At 59.9% G+C, this 20,135-nt stretch overlaps 10 protein-coding genes across 10 annotated transcripts; 6 read left to right on the forward strand and 4 right to left on the reverse strand.

Moving 5' to 3' along the window:
* Positions 1 to 358: 358 nt before the first annotated feature.
* SPRG_03555 (hypothetical protein) lies at positions 359 to 2,312 on the forward strand (the record flags this gene model as incomplete). Its single annotated transcript, XM_012342135.1, has 1 exon — positions 359 to 2,312. A coding segment is annotated over one exon (1,900 nt), but the record flags the coding sequence as incomplete, so codon positions are not given.
* Positions 2,313 to 3,632: 1,320 nt separating this feature from the next.
* On the reverse strand, positions 3,633 to 7,149 carry SPRG_03556 (hypothetical protein; the record flags this gene model as incomplete). Its single annotated transcript, XM_012342136.1, has 15 exons — positions 7,051 to 7,149; positions 6,948 to 7,007; positions 6,797 to 6,901; positions 6,655 to 6,752; positions 6,193 to 6,611; positions 5,975 to 6,145; positions 5,820 to 5,923; positions 5,706 to 5,774; positions 5,259 to 5,658; positions 5,008 to 5,198; positions 4,349 to 4,960; positions 4,126 to 4,296; positions 3,904 to 4,081; positions 3,784 to 3,856; positions 3,633 to 3,741 (listed from the first exon to the last, which is right to left on the reverse strand). Exons 1-15 carry the CDS (start codon positions 7,111 to 7,113, stop codon positions 3,633 to 3,635), a joined length of 2,823 nt encoding a protein of 940 aa, XP_012197526.1. The 5' UTR covers positions 7,114 to 7,149.
* Positions 7,150 to 7,416: 267 nt separating this feature from the next.
* On the forward strand, positions 7,417 to 7,986 carry SPRG_03557 (hypothetical protein). The gene is made up of 3 exons (XM_012342137.1): positions 7,417 to 7,499; positions 7,545 to 7,685; positions 7,736 to 7,986. Exons 1-3 carry the CDS (start codon positions 7,422 to 7,424, stop codon positions 7,928 to 7,930), a joined length of 414 nt encoding a protein of 137 aa, XP_012197527.1. The 5' UTR covers positions 7,417 to 7,421; the 3' UTR covers positions 7,931 to 7,986.
* SPRG_03558 (hypothetical protein) lies at positions 7,986 to 8,990 on the reverse strand (the record flags this gene model as incomplete). The annotated part of the gene is made up of 5 exons (XM_012342138.1): positions 7,986 to 8,210; positions 8,236 to 8,345; positions 8,396 to 8,454; positions 8,501 to 8,715; positions 8,763 to 8,990. The coding sequence occupies 5 exons, from the start codon at positions 8,988 to 8,990 to the stop codon at positions 7,986 to 7,988; spliced, it is 837 nt and encodes a 278-aa protein (XP_012197528.1).
* A 258-nt stretch (positions 8,991 to 9,248) lies between these two features.
* Positions 9,249 to 10,928, forward strand: SPRG_03559 (hypothetical protein). Its single transcript, XM_012342139.1, has one exon. It carries the CDS (start codon positions 9,280 to 9,282, stop codon positions 10,897 to 10,899), a length of 1,620 nt encoding a protein of 539 aa, XP_012197529.1. The 5' UTR covers positions 9,249 to 9,279; the 3' UTR covers positions 10,900 to 10,928.
* Positions 10,929 to 11,303: 375 nt separating this feature from the next.
* SPRG_03560 (hypothetical protein) lies at positions 11,304 to 12,087 on the reverse strand (the record flags this gene model as incomplete). Its single annotated transcript, XM_012342140.1, has 4 exons — positions 11,304 to 11,355; positions 11,405 to 11,664; positions 11,951 to 12,028; positions 12,076 to 12,087. 4 exons carry the CDS (start codon positions 12,085 to 12,087, stop codon positions 11,304 to 11,306), a joined length of 402 nt encoding a protein of 133 aa, XP_012197530.1.
* Positions 12,088 to 13,199: 1,112 nt separating this feature from the next.
* On the forward strand, positions 13,200 to 15,141 carry SPRG_03561 (hypothetical protein; the record flags this gene model as incomplete). The annotated part of the gene is made up of 2 exons (XM_012342141.1): positions 13,200 to 14,309; positions 14,358 to 15,141. 2 exons carry the CDS (start codon positions 13,200 to 13,202, stop codon positions 15,123 to 15,125), a joined length of 1,878 nt encoding a protein of 625 aa, XP_012197531.1. The 3' UTR covers positions 15,126 to 15,141.
* Positions 15,142 to 15,241: 100 nt separating this feature from the next.
* SPRG_03562 (hypothetical protein) lies at positions 15,242 to 15,805 on the forward strand. Its single transcript, XM_012342142.1, has one exon. The coding sequence runs from the start codon at positions 15,255 to 15,257 to the stop codon at positions 15,762 to 15,764; it is 510 nt and encodes a 169-aa protein (XP_012197532.1). The 5' UTR covers positions 15,242 to 15,254; the 3' UTR covers positions 15,765 to 15,805.
* SPRG_03563 (hypothetical protein) lies at positions 15,754 to 17,949 on the reverse strand. Its single transcript, XM_012342143.1, has 12 exons — positions 17,728 to 17,949; positions 17,628 to 17,683; positions 17,529 to 17,582; positions 17,095 to 17,478; positions 16,893 to 17,048; positions 16,717 to 16,845; positions 16,554 to 16,668; positions 16,394 to 16,504; positions 16,260 to 16,346; positions 16,118 to 16,210; positions 15,941 to 16,069; positions 15,754 to 15,896 (listed from the first exon to the last, which is right to left on the reverse strand). The coding sequence occupies exons 1-12, from the start codon at positions 17,929 to 17,931 to the stop codon at positions 15,798 to 15,800; spliced, it is 1,617 nt and encodes a 538-aa protein (XP_012197533.1). The 5' UTR covers positions 17,932 to 17,949; the 3' UTR covers positions 15,754 to 15,797.
* A 34-nt stretch (positions 17,950 to 17,983) lies between these two features.
* On the forward strand, positions 17,984 to 19,900 carry SPRG_03564 (hypothetical protein). The gene has a single exon (XM_012342144.1). It carries the CDS (start codon positions 18,027 to 18,029, stop codon positions 19,761 to 19,763), a length of 1,737 nt encoding a protein of 578 aa, XP_012197534.1. The 5' UTR covers positions 17,984 to 18,026; the 3' UTR covers positions 19,764 to 19,900.
* The last annotated feature ends 235 nt before the right edge of the window (positions 19,901 to 20,135 follow it).

Consider the following 20,135-nt stretch of genomic DNA (forward strand, 5'->3'; position numbering starts at 1 on the left):
CTCTCCAAAACGATGGACCATCGTGGTTGTCGTGTGCGGGATCGCTCGGGCGGCGGGTAGGCCCACAGTGTGTCGTGTCTCTTTTCTACATAAAAGGGGTGCCTAGAAAAGGGGTGCCTAGCCCACCCCTTTTGAAGTTGAACGGCGAAATCACGCGTTCAAAGTCGTGACATCATTGGATAAAATCCTATCTTTGTAGCCAATGAAGCCGCTTCCTTGGACATGGGACCGCGTCTCCGCCAATGAGAGACGAGGCGTATGCAAGTTCGGTTTGGATTCGGAGGTGGTTGCTTCAAGGTGGCCATGACTTCAACTGCACCTCCGAGTCGTCCTTGCAGTCCAAGTCATTTAGCATTCCCATGCGTCTCGTTCACATCCTCGGGCTCCTCGCCTCCAGCGTCACGGCGTGTACCGTCATCGTCGCCGGGAAAGGCGCAACCGTCGACGGCTCCGTGCTTGTCTCCCACACCGAGGACACGGGGTTCGGTGCGATCGACCTGCGTATCGTGCGCGTGCCGGCCATGGAGCACGCCGCTGGCGCCAGCCGCAGCGTGTTTGCTTCGTCGCGCCCGGGCTACCCTCGCTTTGTCACGAACGACCGCGGCCCTCACTACGCACCGGTGGACGGCCAGAGCCTCACGACGCACGTCGGCGCCGTGCCCCACGTCAACAAGACGTACGCGTACTTTGACATTGACTACGCGCTCATCAACGAGGTGCAACTGAGCATGGGCGAGAGCACATGCGCGGCCAAAACGGTCGGCTGGGCCCTCGGCCAGCCCGGCGGCTACAACCTCTTTACCATCAACGAGCTCACCAAGATCGCGCTCGAGCGCTGCGACAGCGCACGCTGCGCCGTCCAGACCATGGGCGACCTCGCAGTGGCCCACGGCTTTTACAACGACTTCAACGGCAACCTCACGCACCCCGCGTTCATGAGCTCGGGCGAGTCCGTTGCGGTGGGCGACAAGTACGGCGAGGTCTGGCTCTTCCACGTGCTCACGGGCCCGAAGAACGCGAGCGCGGTCTGGGCCGCCCAGCGAGTGCCTGACGACCACGTTGCTGCGATCGCCAATGGCTTTGTGATTCGGCAAATGGACTTGAGCGACCGGACGAATTACCTTGCCTCGGAGAACGTCCACTCGTTCGCAAAAGAGATGGGCTGGTGGCACCCCAAGCACGGGCCGTTTGACTTTACGGCAGCTTACGGCTACGAGAAGCCGTCGAGTCCGCTGCTTCCGTTGTACGTCGGCCGCCGCCTCTGGCGCATCTTTGACGTCTTTGCGCCGTCCTTGCAGCTCGAGCCCGAGCTCGCGTACCACCCGACGCTGCCAACGTACCCGCTCTCCGTGCGCCCGGACAAGAAGATCTCGGCCAAAGACGTCATGACGCTGCTGCGGGACCATTACGAGGGCACGCCGTTCGACCTCACGCAGGGTCTGGACGCTGGCCCGTTTGGGAACCCGAACCGCAACGGCGGCGCGACGTACAACATTGAAGGCGGCTGGGAGCGCGCCATCTCGCTCGACCGGACCATCTTCAGCTTTGTGCACCAGGTGCGCGGCGACCTCCCGGACGCGATCGGCGGCGTCACGTGGTTTGGGCTCTCGGCGCCCCACGGCACGGTCTTCGTCCCCTTCTCGTGCGCGCAGTCCACCGTGCCCAACTCGTTTCTGCAGAGTCGCCAGAGCACCTTTAGCACCGACTCTGCGTGGTGGGCGTTCCAGTTTGTCAACAACTGGATGCAGCTGCGCTTTAACGTCATCTACCCCGAGGTACTCGAGAAGATCAACGTGTACCAAGACGCCGCCTTCGACATGTACGCGGCCGCCGCCGCGCACGCCGCGACGTTGCAGTCGCCAGCCGAGATGGCAGCGTACCTCGAGACCAAGACGAACGCGTTTGCAGACGACGTTGTCGCGACGTGGTGGCAGCTCGCGTGGCACCTCGTGAGCAAGTACAACGGCGGCGCCATCACGGTCGGCGAAGACCCGACGAGTCAAGTGTCGTCGCCGTACCCCAAGTGGTGGATCGAGACGTCGTCCTTTGCGTCGTGGCCGGGGACCTCATACATTCTCATCTCGGACCTCCGCACGAAGCTCTCGATCCAGCTCAGTGCAAGCAGCGAGCACAACGCTGCGGGTGGCGCCGCGATCTATGGCCTCGTGGGTATAAGTGCGCTCGGCATGAGCGTCCTCGGCTTCATCTGGTACCGGCGACTGCACATGCGCCGCCGTATTTACCGCGCGCTCGATTGAACGACTTGCTAATCCGATATTTTTGACTTGATGAAGACGAGGGTTGTTAACTCTACCGCGGCGACATCTCTTTTCCTTTGCCACAGACTATGCTAGTGTGGCTCGACGCAAAGCAACGTGCTCTATGATCAAGAGCACTTGAATTTCACATTGACGAATTATTGACGTACTCTCGTCTCAGATGTACGCAGATGTGCGGTTGTGCGGTTGGCAGGCAGTGGCTAAGCAGAGGCCGTCGGCTGCAAGACGATCGAACCAACAAAGGCGATCTCAGCGGAGTGATTTGAGGCTTAGGTACTGCAACGCCTGCTGGGTCCGTCGGTCCATGACATGTGCAGCGACACCACTTGCACGGCGAGCAGAGCGGTCGATATCGGCGCCTCGTTGCTTGGTCGCTTCAACGAGGCTGTGTGTAAATGCGGGCGATGGTAAGGTCTGCCGTCGCCGCGCGTAGACGGGCCGCAAAGGATCCGTGCAAGCCGTTCGTGGTGGCGTCGGGCGCTTGGGCTGTTTCGGGCGCCCGCAGCCTTTGCAGTAGACGCCCCCTGGCTCATTCCGTCCGCAGTTTGTGCAAGTGAAGCGTGCGAGCCAGAGCTGCCGCCGCTCCCGTGCGATTTGACGACCTCGAAACCCGCGGTAGAGTCGCTGAATTGTGATGCTGGCTGCCATGCGCCGCGCAGCATGATGTCGACGATACGTCGCTTGGAAGCGCCGAAGTCGGCGGTCTTGTCGCGCTGCGTGGAGTTGCTGTACGCGATCGATCAGCTTTTGCTTGGCTATCGCTGCTTGCGTCACCAAATCTCCAAACGCTCGGCGTTGCATGCATGTACGCAGAGCGGACACGGCAGCTACGTAGCGGTCATAGCGCCAGGCTTGTCGTGTGGCGAGAAAAGCTCGGCTGCAGCTCTGTATTCGCCGAGCAGCACCGTCTCTCGTCTCGGACAGTGAGCGCGCGGCTCTTGTCGCCACGATCCGGCGTACAAACCACCGACGCAGCGTGCTTGCCGCCACGCGTCGGCGTCGGGAGCGTCGGTAGGCACGGTAGGTTCGCTGCAGCGAGATTGCAGCGGTGCGCTCGAGCGCACTCTGGATACGAGCCAGATGTGTCGCCGCATGTGCTGCTTGCTGCTGGACCAGGTGCAGGCGCAGGCTCTTTTGAATGACATTGGCGGCGCGGCCTTGCTCGGCGCGGGGCGTCGGTGGCTCTTGGTTGGTTTCTCGTACTTTCTCAAGAGGCTGGACGGCAGCCAGAGTTGGCTTGGTCAGGCGAGAGCTCTGCCCACCAAAGACACTGGCCGGACTCCAATCGGCGAACCGCGGCTCGTGCATGGAGGCAACCGTTTCCATGTTTAACGGTTACGCGACAACGAAACACTAGACGTCGTACTCGGCGAGAACGTCGGCCGTCATTTCTCGGCGGCAAACCTTGGCCACGTCCAGGCACACGGCGTTGAACCGGCGCTCTTGGTAGTTGTCGCTCAGCCTACTCGGAATGTCATTTGAAACATTGAAACAATCCACGTACGATGTCCAAGCGGTAAACACTCGGTTCTTGTCTTCGAGGCTGAGCACGGTCGTGGCGTCCGACTGCAGCAGCGCTACGTATCTCCGCGTTGTATCAATCTATCAAGTTGCCACATGGTACCTTGCTCGACAGCGGGGTAGACGAGCGCCCCGTACGCGGTGAGAAAGTGAAACCAGAGCGACGACAGCGGCGCGTAGAGCGTCGTGGGGCTCCCGGCAGCAAGCAAATCCACGATCGCAAGGCACAGAGCGTCTTTGAGACTCCCGAGCACACCGTCGATCGTGTCCTTGTGCTCCATCTACACCCGCATGCGTCATCCTCTCATTGTCTCTCGGAACCAACCAAGCTCGATTCGCGCTTTGTGACGACATAGTTGACATAGAAAATGACAGACCGAAGACCTTCGCGGTGGCTCCCAAGCCGCGCCAGCGCCATCTGCGCGAGCTGCAGCGTCGCGCCAAACTCGCGCTCAAAGAGGAGACCCGGGCAAAACATGACGCAGCGTTGGACAAGCTACGATCCGTGAGGAGCCTTTGCGGTCGGTCGAGAGTTGGAGGATTCGTACGTCAAAGAAGCCGCGGATCGTATCGGGGACCTCGGACGGCGTCGTGACTTTGACGACCTCGAACGTTCGCTGCGAGAGCGCGAGGAACGCAAGGCGAAGGGCCGGCGGGACCCCCCGCGGGCCGAAGACCTCGATCGCGACCGTGATCGGCCCAAAGCTGGATGCGTATGCGAACTGCACAAAGAGGGCGACGACCATTTCGAGGACGGCAGCGACCTCTGGCGACGCGCCAAACGCCTCAATGTCGTCCCGCTTGGCCTTGAGGATCGCCGCGACGAGCTCGAGAAGCGCGTCCATCGCGGTCTCGGACGAGCCGTACCGCGCCGCAACCGGCGTCAGGACGGGCCAGAGCAGTCGGAGAAGTGCGTTCGTAGCGTCAGCGCCACCGGCCGCGGCTGTCGGTGCGTCCGCAAAGCGCAACAGCGTCGTGAGACACGCCAGCTCCGTCGCGACGAGCGCCGGTGACACTTCGTGCTGCGTTGCCTCTTGCAAGCGGCTCAGAATGGGGCCCGCGAGGAACGTGAGAGCCTCCATGCACCAAGGCGCGGCGGTCGCCACGCGAACAATCGCTTCGATCAGCAGCAGCCGCTCCGGGAGCTCCAACGGTTGTTCCTAGCGCAAAAATATAACGAAAGAGACCACGAGAATGCGTGGCGTACGTGCATGGTGCGAATGACGAGCGAAATGAGGTCGGCCATCGTCGTCAACGTGTCGGTTGCTGCGCAAGAAAGCTGGAGCAAGCTCTTGCACGCTTGCTTGGGCGACGGACCGACTGCGGATGCGAGGTAGCGTACGCTTGTCGCCAACAGTGCCGAGTTGTGGGGCAGCGCGAGCCATCCGTGGAGCTGGCCTAACCCACCGCACCAGCTTAACTCCCAATGTCATGATTTCACACGTGTGAGGTTTGTACCGAGCAGCACCGACGAGGCTTGGATGACCGATGGCGCACTCGAGAACGACGCGTGTCCAAAGATGTAGTCGGAGCAGAGCGACGTGAGAATCGCATCCGGCGTCGGCAGCCGTGGCTTGAGGTCGACCGTGATCGTCGAGAGGAGGAAGAGCGCAGCATCGAGATGCCCAATGTTGGCCGTTTGCGTCTGCACGACGTGCGCAATGTACTGGAGAAACTCGTCCTTGAGGAGCGCGTGCACCGAGAGAACGACGTCGACGACCGTGGAGCGGAAGGCTTGGAACGCGTCGTCGTCATCTTCGTCCTCGGCCGTCGGCGCGCACTGGAGCAAGAGCACGTGCAAGAGCCGGCGAAAGAAGGCGTCCCGAAACACTTCGTGGCGGTCCGCGACGGGCTCGTCCTATGTTGGCTTGGTACACCTCCAGCCTCAAGCTCAAAACGTATTACTTGGATCATGAGCCAGACGTCGAGCATCAACGACGCAATCTGGCGGTTGGGCTGCGCCGTCATGGCCAGCTACATCGTACGATCAATCAACAGAAACAAATGGACGCGAAGGACCATGAGCTCGGCAAGCGCCAGCGCTTCGGGGCTGCCTGCGATGAGCCACTCGAGCTCCGACTCGCCAAACGAAGCAACGAGCGTCGTCAAAGCCAGTGCGACATCTACAAGCCATCGCGGTACAAGTAGAGCACAAGAGAGAGGCGGTAGAGTACTTTCGTCCGCGCGTAAATAGTGTTGGATGCCTGCCTCGCTCTCGAGAAGACCTTGCGTCAGCGCCAGCATCGCGGCTTCCTTTGCCGCCGCCGGTGGGTACTCTTCGACTTGGAGGGCATTGCCGAGGATCGACGCGCACACGACCACCTCGCGCGTCACGACCGCATCGGCTACAGGGACCCATGCACTTGGCTGTAAATGGACGAAAATGCTCTACCCGAGACGACGCAGAGTGCGCCGAGGAGCGAGTCAAAGACATGACGCATCGTCGCGTAGAGCTTGGCGATCGAGAGACCCGCGCCCTTGATCCACGCCTTGAGACAGAGCAGCGCTGCGTACCGAATGTCGGCAGCGCCGCTCGCTTGGCGGAAGACGTGGCTGAGAAACTCGAAGACCGTGGGGCTGATCTCCGTGATCTCGAGCACAACGCTGTCCTTGCGCGCCATGGGGAGGTACGCGTCCGTGTTCTCGTCGCAGAGGCTCGTGAGGAGCTCCAGCGCCATGACGATGACCAGCGGGCTCGCTGTACTCGACGACGCGACGCAGTCCTCGACGCAGCGCGCGCAGCCGCCGTCCACGCAGAGGTAGATGAACGCGATTGCCATGCACACGCGCTGCGAAACGAGCGGTGCAAACCTACCATGCCATCAGTTGCCTACAATGGCGGACAGGCAGGTACGTGAGCTGGCCGGCGCGGACTTGATGCAAGATAGCTTCGAGCTGCGCCTGGATCTGCTGCTGGTCGGCGACTGCCAGCGTCACGTACTCTTTCCGCAACTGTGACAGGAGCGATGAGGAGAGGTAAGGACTGTCGATGGTACCTTGGAGTAGATCATGTTGGCGGCAAAGTACTGGATCGGGGTTGGGTCCATGGACGGGTTCGATGGCGCTTGAGCAAGGAGCGTGAGACCCACGGGCCACGCCGACTAGCTCGATGCGCTGAGGATGTAGGCAGAGAGAAGATGGACGTACGCTGCTGTCGGCGACGGCCAAGAGGTACTCGTTAGCATTGCGCTGCTCGTCTGGACCTCTCTAGCAGGCGCATGAGCATGGAGAAGGAGGAGAATGGAGCTACCTGGCCGTAGAGAGCGGCAATTGCGGCCTCAAGCGCCTCCACCGTGATGACGAGGGTCGACATCTCCTGGATCCTTCGGTCGCTGCTGGGGGAACGAGGAAAAACCCAAATTGCTATAAAACCTGCATGGCTAAACGCACGCAATGCACATTTACTCCATGTTGAATTGCCTGGCATCAACACGACAGCACTAGAATATGCCTCCGAATTGTACGCGCACCGAGTCTATCTGCATACTCGTGGGCAGCTAGTACCTCGACCGCGTAGCTCCGGCAAATGTGGACGGCACGGTGGTCGACGACATTGCGTTAAACGATTGTACCCATTTAACGCACGAGCGATCACTGGCGGTCCACATTTGAAATTGCACCATGGCCGAGAACGATATCAACCGCGCCGTCGGCGACATGATGGACAAGCTCGAGCGTGCGACGTTCCGCCCGCTCCAGGTACGTGCAGTCGGTAGCTAGTCCTAGACTCATGGCACTGGGTAGCGTAAGAGCTACGTCTGCGTCGTCAACTGCTTCGACAACAAGAACTGCAGCGCCGAGCAGCTCCAGCACTGCATCGACCGGTGCCAGGCGCCGATGCAGCAGGTCCAGAACTACGTGAGCCAGGAGATGCAGCAGTTCCAGGTACGTTGTCTGCAACGCTACGTTGCAGTTGACGAAGTATCACTGTGTAGAGCCGCCTCCAGCGCGCGGCGCGCGAGTGCCAGGACAAGGCGCAGGACGACCTGCCGCGCAACCCGACCGAGTCGCAGATCGCAGCCGCGCAGGCCTCCATGGACGCGTGCGTCACGGGCTGCGTCAAGAACCAGATCAAGCTCCTTCCGACCCTCAAGAAGCGCATCGAAGAAACAGTCGCGACGTTGGAGTAAGAATACAATCAAATGCCAACGAGCAAATAGAGATGACGAGAATGGCATTGATACCCTACACGGGCTCGACCGTCTTCTTGTGCGTGAGCTCGACCGTCGCGCTCTGCTGGAGTCGGCGCTTTGCTCGCTGCACGTCGCGCTGCTTGAGGTAGTAGTCGTACGTGCCATACCCGAGCCACGCGAGGTACAAGTGGAACACGAGCAGCGTAAAGTACATGATGAGGCAGGGCACTGACACGACCGCGCACGCACCGAAACCAATCTGCACCGATTTGAGTCTCTGCATCCACGCGAAGATATACTACCTGGAGGGCAAGGCTCAGCGTCGCCGAGTGGCCATAGTACGCCTGCCAGTGAACCCAGTCGGCGAGCAGCGCAATGGTCACAAGGCATTGCAGGAGGAACTGGATGACACCTACAGCATCATCGTCGTTAGCTCCATCGCACATAGCGCTTCGTCGGTACCGCAGATAGCAATCGTAAAGAACTGCGGGTAATTCTTCTTCCCGACGCACGTGTTCAACCTGCGACACATGAGCGACCAAGACAACGACCAGGTGCTTCGCGAACCATGTGCAATGGTGGTCCATGCCAGGAATCGTTTTCCGGCACACGGCGCAGTACTTGGTCTTCTCCCAGCGCGGACCACTCAAGACGATGCCGAGCCATGGCGTCGCCTTGTCCGTCTCCGTGTCGCCGGGGTCGCAGGATTCGCACGAGTACCACGCGTAGAGCAGAAGCGCAGTGACACCAAGGTGCACGGCAAGCGCAATCACGAGGTACGTCTACACAGCGCGCCATGAGCCATATACCGTCGACCTTAAGATCGTACTTCGTAGGCGGCGTAGTCGATCGATGGCGTCTCGTCGCTGGGCACTGCGACCATGAGTACAAGGCAGGCGTAGAGCGCCGTGGCCGAGATGATATGTCCTGCGCAGGATACATATTGGTCGCGCGAGTACGGCGCCTGGAAGCCGGATCGGCGCACGACGCGGGCCTTGCTCGACGGCGACTCGGCGCGGGCGGTCAGCGCTACGGTCGGCTCGTCTGCCATCGCCATCGTCGTCCTTGGCTCTCTTCTTCCCAACAATCCAACGCGAAATGAGAAAAAATGTCGTTTCGTATCCGGATATTGATCGCGAATTTAATTGACACCGCGTCGACAACTGCATTGCGCCTTCCATGCTAGTTGCCAGCATTTTGGGGTATTTACGATTATAATTTGCCAATGTTTGTGTGTTTTACAATACAAAATTCAATGGTTTAAAAAACGCCACTGTCCGGATTTTGTGCGGACGGAGGCCACAATTTGGGCGAATAAATTTGGAACTTTGCGCCCGAACATTAGCATGGGCAAGAGCGAGAAGAAGCGCAAGCACAAGCGGGCCGACTCGAGCGACGAGGACGACGAGGCCCGCCGGGCGCGGAGGAAGGACAAGAAGGCCTCCAAGATCGTCAAGGCCATGGGCTACTCGAACGACGACAACCCGTTCGGCGACGCCAACCTCACGGCCAAGTTTGTCTGGCACAAGAAGGCCGAGGTCGCGCCGGCCAAGCGCAAGTCGCCCGAGCGCAAGCGACGATCTCGGTCCCGCGATCGGTCGCGGTCGAGATCGCGTGACCGGCGCAGCAGCAAGCGCAGCGGCCGCAATGACGACATGCGCGAAGAGCTCATCAACGAAATCATGAAGGTGCGCCAGCGCCGCGACGAGCGCGAGGCCGAGCGCGAGGAAATGGACCGACTGCGGGAAGAGGAGTCGCGACTGCGCGATGCGTCCGAGTACGATGACTGGCAGCAGAAGGAAGAGTCATTCCACTTGAGCCAAGCGCGCGTTCGGTCGCACATCCGCATCCGCGAAGGCCGCGAGAAGCCGATCGACTTGCTCGCCAAGAACCTCCTCCTCGCGTCCACGTCGCATGTGATTGACCCGACCAAGGCCGTCGAAGACACGCTCGCGGAGCTCAAGCACGCGCAGGTCGAGCTGCGTGCGCCCGAGCAGCTGCTTGTCGGCCTCGCAGGCCACGAGCTTGCCGAGCTGCACAAGGACATCCAGGTGTACATGGAGCTTGAAGGCGAGACGGGTGAAAACATCGAGTTCTGGAAGCTCCTCGCGATCGTGTGCTTGGACGAGATCACCAAGCGCCAGAAGAAGGCGAGTTCGCGCCATGCAATTCACACGGAGGTCCAAAAGGCCATCGATGAGATGCTCACGGGCAAGTCGATCGCTGAGCTCGACGAACTCGGCGCTGAAATCGACGCGACGATCAACGGCGGCGGATCCGGCATCGACGTCGAGTACTATGAGAGCGTGCTGCAAGAGATCAAGGTGCACAAGGCCAAGAGCCGGCTCCACGACATCCATGCGGCCTTGCTCACGACGCTCGGCGACCGCGTGGCGTCGCAGGAAGCCCACGCCGCGTACCAAGTCTCGCAGGCGACGGCTCCATCGGCATCGCCATCGGCGCCCGCGCTGACGACGGGCACGCTGGACAACAGCCGCGAAGCGCTCTCGATGATGGCGCTGGAGCAGGACAAGGGCATGGAGGACCAGGAGGAGGAGTTTATGGACGAGGTCGCGTGCAAGCTGCCGTCGTGGTCGGCCAAGTACGAGCCGCGGAAGCCGCGCTTCTTCAACCGCGTCAAGACCGGGTACGACTGGAACAAGTACAACCAGACGCACTACGACGAAGACAACCCGCCGCCCAAGACGGTGCAAGGCTACAAGTTCAACCTCTTTTACCCCGACCTCATCGACAAGAGCGTCACGCCCAAGTACGTGCTCGAGGCCGCAGAATCGCGCGACTTTTGCATCATCCGCTTCCAAGCCGGCCCGCCGTACGTCGACTTGGCCTTCAAAATCGTCAACCGCGAGTGGGAGTACTCGCACAAGCGCGGCTTCAAGTGCGTCTACGAGCGTGGCATCCTGCACCTCTACTTCAACTTTAAGCGCCACCGCTACCGCCGCTAAGACGAGCTCAACGCGAAACACATTCCCCAATATCTGCAACATTTTCTCGTTGTAGAGTACGAGTGACAACGGGAGAGCACGATTCACAAGAACGATTGGTTTTGGGCAGATCGAGGCTCCGTCAACACTGCATCGAACCCATCGGGCCGTATCGAGCGCATGCAGTCCCGCCATGGGAACATCTCGAAGCGTGAGCACATGCTTTGCACCGAGTTCGTCAAGCGCATTGCAGCCAAGGGCTGCGACGACAGCGGCAGCTTCCTCGACACTAGCTTTTCTACTCGCATTGGATTCGTTGATCGTTTCGAGGGACTTGCTCGTGGTTGGTGCTGTCCTCTTTCTGCTGCCACAAGCGAGTAAAGAAAGCAAGAAGAAATGGAGATCAAATCTCTGTATTTGTGTTGTTAGTAGAAATCGGGGGATGGAAATCCCCGTAAAAGGTGCAAGAAGCACAAGCTGGCGAAAGGCGCTGAGGCGCGCTCGAAAGAGGTTGCCCTTGGAACACAGCTCTTGGACAATGTAGGCGTGGTCGCTGTCCAAAAGCCAGCCGTAAGCTGCCACGACGTTGCCACCACGGACGCGGTACTGCGACTCGAATTCGCGTCGAAAGTTGGCCGTGCCGCCGAGTGTCTCGACCGCTGTCAGAGGGACGGCCTTGATCGCTACGATGGTCGCGGACGGCGTGTGCACGGCCGCATACACGACGCACTTGCTGCCGCGAGCAATCTCTTCGACGAAAGCAAAGTCCTTGAGCTTCAAACGACTCTCGTCGGCCGTATAAAGCCAGTCGGCCAGTCACCCGAGAGTCGATGATGGGGCAAATTGGGGTAGTCTACATGAGAAATGATAAGCAAGGGATCGATGGGCCAAATATCTTTGTACGGTCAAATGCAATGTCCGGCGAGAATGACCTCGCCCCCGTCGCTCTTCGTGATAGAAGAGGTCGTGTACCGAAGCGTTTATCCGCGCGCGCTTCTTGTGTGACACCTTGCGAGCGTCGGCACCTAGCATGACGTGTCACGCTCACAGTGCATTGCGAAAAGGCGCGTACGGTGGCGCGGGTCGACGTTGCCGACAGCGGTGCCCGTCGCTCGGTTGCGTTCACCGATGGGTGGACTCCTTGTGTTTCCTATAGACAATATGTACATCCTTCAAAACAGAAGAAGAGTTGCGTACCTTGATGGTCATGGCGGCGACCACTGCCGCCGCCCCGTCCCCCGTTTCTCGTCTCGGGCTGCTGCTCGTCTCGCGCACTTTGAAAATGAAGTGTGGGCTTGGGAACGATGCTGCAATTCGCGCTCGGTTCCATCGACGTCCCACGCTGCTTGACGCACCCAATCCGCATGTGTGGTTCGTGGCGAATCATTTGCTGTGCATTCAACATCGCTCTTTACTTTTACTTGAAATCGCTCGCTCGTGCGAATTCACTGGCGCGATCAGTCGCAGGCTACTTGTTGAATAACTGAAGGGCGGACTACCGGTAGACACGCATCGTCAATGAAGTGACCGGCTTCAGCATCGGCGTTGGCTTCGAGTTTCGGAGCGGTATTGCCAGCATAGCTATTCAAGACCTTTTCCCATGCGAGCGCTCGAATGATCTCAGATTGCTTGCTATTGCTCGGCACGGGAGCTGCTCAAGCAGACGTCGCAACGCGTCACCACACAACGCAGCACGTATGGATCACCTGGGCGACGCGATCTTCAGGCAGCGCCATCTGCGCGTCGCATCTCAAAGTACTAGAACATGTAAACCGCCAACAGAGTGTAAACGAGTACAACTTACGCAAGTTTTCGTGTCCTCTACACCATCGTAACCTAATCGACTCCAACGCGCCAATACTTGATTGCATCTCCGAGCACGTAGCGTTGATTGGAGTGGATCGATGCGTATTCAAGGTCCGTGGCAACGCGCATGGTAAAACCAACGCCAACTCTGCGTTTTGCCGCTCTCCTACGCGTTGTCTTGGAGTCGACGGCTTTTCCTCACCAGTGCATGTCAACCAAGTTGCGTGAATCTCGGTCTATCTCCGAGCAAGTAGCGTTGATTGGAGTGGATCCATGGTGGTCTGTGGCATGGTTCGACCCATAGAGCCAATCAGGTGCATGGAATCTTTTCCTGTGAACCAATCAATGCATGTATTAAGTGATATCAAGCCAAAATATATACAGTGTATGGGTTCAAGCCATCGCCACATGAGGTACGTATAAAGTTTGATAACTTCAATGCAGTATAGTTGTGTGAATGTATGTGTTGTCAGAGGTCATGGCCTCTCGCAGAGGTTGCAACCAGTAAAATCATCATGCCCAAGGCCAGCGCCAAGGCTGCGCTCGTCGCGGAGCTCGATGCGACGACAAGCCGGATCGCTCGGCAGTCGTACCAGAAGGAGCCACCCAGCTGGGACGACCTGGAGATGGTGCTGCGTCGAGCAGCCGCCATGGAGACCGACGTGCGATGGATTCTGGCCAAGACGCAGTGGTGCCACCGCAGCGCCGTGCTCACAGGTGTCGCCGCCTTCGTCGCTGAGACGCTCGTTAAGCTCGCAACGACTGCGTCGACCGGCGAGCTCTATACCGCGCTATGTGGCTCGCTTCTCGACCAGCTCACACGCCCCTGCTTGGAGACGTCCACGGAGCTCGCCCGCGCCTGCAAGTGGCGCAAGGTACCCCGGTACATGGACATGCAGTGCACAACGCGGTGGGAAGCGCTCTCACCAGCGCTTACTAAGCTCGTAGTCGCGACGCCCGACCGCTTTGCCGCGTGCCTCCGCGCGACGGACTTGCAGTCTCTCTTCGATGCCCATGCGCAGTGCGCGGTTGTCGTCATGAACGGATTCTGCCAAGTGTACCACGGTCTCCTCGCGAACGCATCGAGCCCCAGCATGCTGTACGTGCTCGTGCGCGCCATCCTCTCGATCAACTGGACGTCGACGAAGGAAGCGCCGTACCGAGACGACCTTCTCTGCCGTCTCTTTCGCTTTCTCCAAGACCTGCCCTTCAAAGCCGCGCCTCCGAGCCTCTTCGCAGGCCTCCAAGAAGCCATCGTCGAGAGCTTGGCCACGCCGCACGAAGGCGTCGTTCTCCTCACCAAGCTAACGTCGCTTCTCTCGGAAGACCTCATGCTCCGAATCCTCAGCGACTGCTACGACATGACCATGTCCACCGCGTCGTCGCAGCCCGAAGCTGGGAATCCGTACCTGCGCTTTCTCATGGGCTTTTGCGCGCATACGACGCTCGTGCCAACGCCGACGATCGTCGCTCTCCTCGGCAACCTCTTCTCGCCCGACTCGGCCTGTGCGGCCCACAAGCGGCTCGCGGCAGCCTACTACATTGCGCTGCACCGAAAGCTCGACTTGCGCCGCGAAGTCGAGCTTCAGCGTCTCCTTCTGGACGCTGGCGACGTGCACCAAGAGGTACAGGCTTCGACTCTGCCATTGGATCTCTTGAAATTTGGAAATTAGATTCCCGAGGAGCTCACGTCGGCGTTCTTCGCCACGTGCTTTCATCGGAGCCAGCGCGACATTGATCTGTGGCTCGCACAGCACGAGATCGGCGGCGTTGACTCTGCGCCGTGGGCGTCACTGATTCCTTTTGCGACTCTGCGCCTGCACCCGCGCGCCATCCAGACGGCGCAGCTCCCAAACGAGATCCCGTGCGCGCTCTCCGGCCCGGCCTTTGAAGCCGAGGTCGCGTACCGTCAGGAGAAGCGGCGACGGACAGCGCGTGTTTCCGTCGAAGACTGCTTGGACCCGGACGTGCTGCTGCACATCTTTGGCTTTCTTTCGCCCAAGCGCATCGCTCGGCTATCGCTCGTCTCGCGCGCCTTTCACCACGCGTCAAGTGACCCGAACTTGTGGCGGCGCCTGTACCAGGACCCAACGAGCTTTGTCTCGCCCGTTGTGTGTCTGCACGACGCTACCTACGCCCACGACTACAAGGCGCTCTTTGCCGCGCGATACCGGCACGAACGCAGCTACAAACGGCAGCTCCGGTACCAGCACCCGGACAAGAAAAAAGACCTCAAGTGCTGCAACGTCTGCGACTGCCTCGCCGTGACAACGACCGACGTGCGCGCTGCCGCCCATGCCAAAGACCATCAAAAGAAGCCGATCGTTTGGCTGCCATGTCCGACCCGCGACGCGCAGTTCCCGTCCAAGAACAAGCTGCTCTTGCACAAGCGCGCGATGCACCCAAAGACAAAGCAGGCAAAGCAGCCAAAACAGTCGTAATACAAAAAGATAGAGGATTTGCTGGCAGCCTATTGGGCAGGTGAAACGGGCAACACGCCAAGATGGACAAGATGGCGGGTGGGCGACAAGAAGAGCGTTTTGGCGCCTCATTATAATCTCTCTGGGACGATGCCCGTGGGTCGCGTCATGGCTGGGAACGCGTCGTACGTGGGTCCCAAGGAGGAGGACCCGCGCCACGAAGATTACTCGGACGACGAAGAGCACCAGCCAAAGTCGGCGGCCCGCGAGTCCAAGTCGCGCATTGGCATTCGGTGTCTCGGCACAGCAGGCCCACGCGTGAGCGTCCGCGACCAGATCGGCGAGCTCTTTGGCCGCTGCAACAAGCACGACGACGTGCTCCGAGACATGGACGCGACGCAGCGCGCCGACAAGACGCAGATCCTCGCCATGATCGAGCGTCTCGCCGAGCGCATGGACGCCGAGGTTGCGCTTGTCCGCGCGGAGCACGAGAAGGCGCTCAAGGCAGCGCACGACGAGATCGACCGCCTCAGCAAGTGCCTAAGCGTCCAGCGCGGCCAGGTCATGACGCTCGAAGAGCAGTGCCAGTCTCTGCATCGCAACGTCGTCCAAGTCGAAGAAGACGTCCAAGTCCTCGCCACCGAGGTCTTGGGAGAGTAACCATAGTGTATATTGTTCGTACGTTGATCCATATCAATTGCCGTCGTCGGGTTCGTGCTCGAGCGCGCGGAGGAGAATGCGGAATGCGTCCGACGTTAGCCGCTGCTGCTGCGCGTTCGAGTCGCCGGCAAACTACACAATGGCAGGATGAGACGACACCTCGGAGAAGAGCGTACGAGGCCACTCGAGAGCACGTCGAGCGCTCGCTTGTACGACCGCGTCGCAAAGTACGACTCTTCAACGATCGCAATGAAGATGTTGAGCACAATGTAAATGAAAAGCGAGATGAACGAGTAGAGGTAGGCCTACTCCAAGCGTGTCAGGGACGACGAGGTATGAACTCAAGAGCGTACGGCGCCAAGAATCGGAAAGTCAAGCTTGAGCGCGTCAAAGCTGTCGAGGATGATGTCGCCGTTCATGATCGAGAAGAGCGTGATGCAAGATTGCTACACCGGCCCGGATACCTTAGGATGTGAGCGAGCCGGCGAGTCCTACCGCGAGGCCTGCAAACCCGTCGACGCGATCGCCAAAGACGATCGACCCGAAGACGGCGTAGCCAAAAAAGATGGGCGAGACGCCCGTCTACAATCCAAGAGTTCGAGACGCGTGGTGGTCGAGAGATCATCAACCAGAAAGTAGAGCACTTTGGGGATGCCCCAGCGCAGCGTGAGCACGATCGAGTAGAAATGCGGGTTGTGCTCGAGGTACCCGACGCACGTTGCACATAAAAGTAGAGGGCCCTGCAAGAAAGATTTCGCGTCGAAGCCAAAGGAGACTCGACCGACGTACGAGGGCCTGGACGACGCGGTGCGGCTCGCTCACGGGCACGTACGCGACGGCTTTTGAGATGTTCCACACCGAGTTGAGGCCCACGAGGACGATCGCAATCGCAATAAAAATGTACCTATGACATTGTGTGTGCGTTCCTACTACATACGCAAGCAAGTTGTACTGCGTCTTGAAGAACTGGAGCTTGATCGCCAAAGGAACGTCGTGCCAGCTCTGGAGCAAATGCCGACCGCGCGCTTCTTCGGACTCGACGTGCAACGCCTCGTGGGCGAAGCGCTTGGCCTTGGCAAACCTACGAGATACGGATACAATTTCCCGGTTCAAACGTAGCCGTCGTACATGCGGATCGAGCGCATGAGGCTCTTGATGCTCAGCGCCAAGTAGACGACGCCAACGACCAGAATGACCACGTTGAGCCAGAGATACCGGTGTCGAATGGCTTTCCAGAGCCCTTCGGTCGAGCAGATGCGCAAATGGCTTGGCTCGACAATGATGCTAACAGAAAGCTCAGAGAGGCGCGAGAAAAAGCTGGGCAAACTACCGAAGATGGCTCGCGTGCACCTTCTCGATCGCAACGTGGACTTGCCAGTCAAAGCAGTCAAAGTAGAGCGGTCCGTAGTCCATGTCGCGCAAGCGCAGCGTGTACGTCATGCGCTGAAGCGAGTAGAAGAAGGCGGCGACGTCCTTCGGTGACGTGTGGTTGGTGAGCGGCCCCATCGAGGTCTCGGTGATATTGTAGGCGCTCTCGACGACGTTGCCGCGAATCACTTGCCGCACCGCCAGCGCAATCGGCTGCGGCACCTTGGGCTCGTCATAGTGGTATTCGTAGTTGGCGACCGAGAGGCCGCCGATGGCAAAGTACGCATCCCGGACGTTCTGCATCGCCGCTATCGTCCCGTTGATCGTGTACAGGTTCTCGGTAAAGCTACAAGAAGGCGCTTTGCACTCCGATCGTTCAGCACGTTGCCGACGCACCGGTACTCGTCGGGCTCGAGGAGCGTTGGGCCGCTCGGGAGGAAAAAGTAGACCCTACGACGCTTGCGTGAGTCCATGGTGCAAGGCTGAGGCGCCGACCAGTTGCGGTACGAAGCGCGGATGTAGGCCGAGTTTTGCGCGTCGTAGACAAAGATCTAGGAAGCGCGAAATGAGCGCAAGCGAAGTCGGTGCATCGTGCCTGCGTCATGGTGCAGAGAAGGAGGAGGATGTGGCAGGCGAGCTTCCATGGGAAGCGGCCATGGTAGCCCCATTTCTCCCATGGCGAAAGAAGGATGCGATGCAGATGAGGCATCTGCCCGCGTGTCGATGCAGCATCGGCCCGCGGGCTCGTAGTCGGTGGCGCCAGGAGCGGCTCGTCCATCCCGTCGCGAACGTCCTGCATGCAGGCAAGATCTTGTTGTGAATATTTGCAAGTCCGATTATCCGGATGTTCCAGCCATTTGGTGTGTTCAGCGGTTCCGAGCACCTCGTTCGACGATGGACGTGACCGACGAAGTGAAGGCCGAAGTTGCCCACGACATGAAGGTCGACGCTACCGAGGACGTGCAGGTCGAAGCTGCTGCGGCCGACGGCGGCGACATGGAGGTCGATGAGGTCAAGGTCGAAGAGCCCGTCGTCGTGGAGGCCAGGCAGATGAACCTTCCGGACGTCGAGGTCTCGGCGCTCCTCGGGCGGGTGGCCTCGTGGACCGACATCAACATGCACTTGCAGCACGACACGGTCAACGCGTTCTCGCTCACGCTCCATGCGCAGTGCCAGCAGGAGCTCCAGATCCACACGCGCGTCCGTGTGAACGGAACGATTGATCTCTCGTACGAGTTCCTCTGTGGCGGCCAAGGCAACACGGAAGCGTCGATTCTCAAGCGACGAGGCTCCAGCCGCGATGTCGAGGTCGCCTGCGTCTTTTGCGGCCGCATTTGCTCGGACACGCAGGCCGGCCAGTACTGGTTCAACATGACGCTGCACCGCAAGGCGGATGGCGACGCGTACTTTCAGCTCTCGTCTGGCATTGGCAATGGCATCGGCGACAAGCTCGTCATCATTGGCCAGGACCTGCTTCCGAAGGACACGACCCGCGTCGAAGTTGTCTCGGTCGGTGTCACGAGCGGTCGGTCGCCGGTCCGCGCCCGTGCGATCCAAGTCGCGGCCCATACACAGGCGCTGCTTTCGTCGGAAGTTGCGCTCTGTGTCATGTCCGACCCGTCGGGTACGGACCTCTTGACGCCTGAGCAGCGCACGCAGTACGTCGCCGGCTGCGAAGGCGCCAAGAAGCGCGCCCAGCGCTTCAACAGCGAGTACAAGCAACCGGACGTCAAGCAGTTCCTCGACTCGAAGATTGTGCGCATGATGCAGCGCAGCGGCGCCGTGACCGAGAAGGGCTTTACGACTGGCTTTGACGTCATGAGCGCGGAAGAAGTCGCGAAGCGAGAGGCGCGGCGGAACCGCTTCAACGTCGCCGAGTACGCGATCGAGGGCGGCGTCGCGCGCGAGATCTCGGAAGGTCTCACGGAAGACGAGCTCGCCAAGCGCAGCGAAGAGGCCGCGCGCCGGGCTGGTCGCGCCGCCAAGTTTGGCATCGAGACGCAAGGCAACATGCAGCTCCACGCAGCCTCGCCCAAGGTGCTCGCGGAGCGCGTCGACATGAACACGGCGCTCGAGGCGCGGGACGACGCGATCCACATGTACTCGCTGGACGACGCGTTTACGAGCGTCCGGACGCGTGATATCCTGGCCTACTTTACGGGCTACGGGCCGTCGTACGTCGAGTGGATCAACGACAGCTCGTGCACGATCGTGTTTCACGATGCGTTCACGGTCTCCCGCGCGCTCCTCTCGCTGAGCGCCGACATTGCGCCGGAAATCCTCCTCGAGGCCAAGCCGGTCAAGGACTTGGTGCAAAACCCATTTGCTGCACCGAGCGACGACATGAGCGCCGACAGCGGCGTCTCGGCCCACGCAGCCGGCTGGCGCGTCGGCGTGCCGATCAAGGCGTCGGATCACATGGACAGGAATTGGCGCCTCCTGCTTCGGCGCGCGACGATCAACGACTTCCCGCCCGAGAAGCCGTGGAAACGCGACCAGTACCAGCGCGGCAGCCACCGCCGGGCGGGTGGGCGTCAGCAGCAGAGCAAGAAGCGTGGCCGAGATGACAACGACGACGACGACGGCATGGGCCCGAACCGCCGCCGGTATGCAAAGCGCATTCACTCGTAACCGAGCACCGATCACACCAGGACGATGCGATCGAATCGTCGCCAACCTCTGCAGTCGCGCCAACTTGTATCGTCGTGTTTTGCCTTCTCGTCAATATAGCATTGCTCTATAAACGTCGCGCAAGGCGGAGGCTACTCACGCCACGTGGTGGAGAGCCGAACCTTGTTGCAATGCGAACACTGGCTACGATGCGGTGATCAAAAGTAGCAGGGGCCCCTCGCTTGTCCTCGAATACAGAAGCGACATAAACGGTGAATAGAGCCCACGCGATGGGTCCTCGGAGTGGTGGTGTTCGGTGGTCCATGCGTCAGGGAGAATCGAAAAAGGGTTGGTCGACGTGGCGCCAGCAAGTGTCGAGTGTCGAGTGCTCAC

Source organism: Saprolegnia parasitica (genome assembly GCF_000151545.1).
Source record: "Saprolegnia parasitica CBS 223.65 unplaced genomic scaffold supercont2.9, whole genome shotgun sequence".
NCBI classification, from domain to species: Eukaryota; Oomycota; class Saprolegniomycetes; order Saprolegniales; family Saprolegniaceae; genus Saprolegnia; species Saprolegnia parasitica.

Coding starts and splice junctions, on each gene's coding strand:
- SPRG_03564 (XM_012342144.1), top strand. CDS start 18,027: ATGGACGTGACCGACGAAGTGAAGGCCGAAGTTGCCCACGACATGAAG.
- SPRG_03563 (XM_012342143.1), bottom strand. CDS start 17,931: ATGCAGGACGTTCGCGACGGGATGGACGAGCCGCTCCTGGCGCCACCG. Junction 17,684..17,727: donor TTCTCTGCACCATGACGCAG/GCACGATGCACC, acceptor CGCGCTTCCTAG/ATCTTTGTCTACGACGCGCA. Junction 16,347..16,393: donor CCAAAGTGCTCTACTTTCTG/GTTGATGATCTC, acceptor CTTGGATTGTAG/ACGGGCGTCTCGCCCATCTT.
- SPRG_03562 (XM_012342142.1), top strand. CDS start 15,255: ATGCCCGTGGGTCGCGTCATGGCTGGGAACGCGTCGTACGTGGGTCCC.
- SPRG_03559 (XM_012342139.1), top strand. CDS start 9,280: ATGGGCAAGAGCGAGAAGAAGCGCAAGCACAAGCGGGCCGACTCGAGC.
- SPRG_03557 (XM_012342137.1), top strand. CDS start 7,422: ATGGCCGAGAACGATATCAACCGCGCCGTCGGCGACATGATGGACAAG. Junction 7,500..7,544: donor CGACGTTCCGCCCGCTCCAG/GTACGTGCAGTC, acceptor GGCACTGGGTAG/CGTAAGAGCTACGTCTGCGT. Junction 7,686..7,735: donor AGGAGATGCAGCAGTTCCAG/GTACGTTGTCTG, acceptor ATCACTGTGTAG/AGCCGCCTCCAGCGCGCGGC.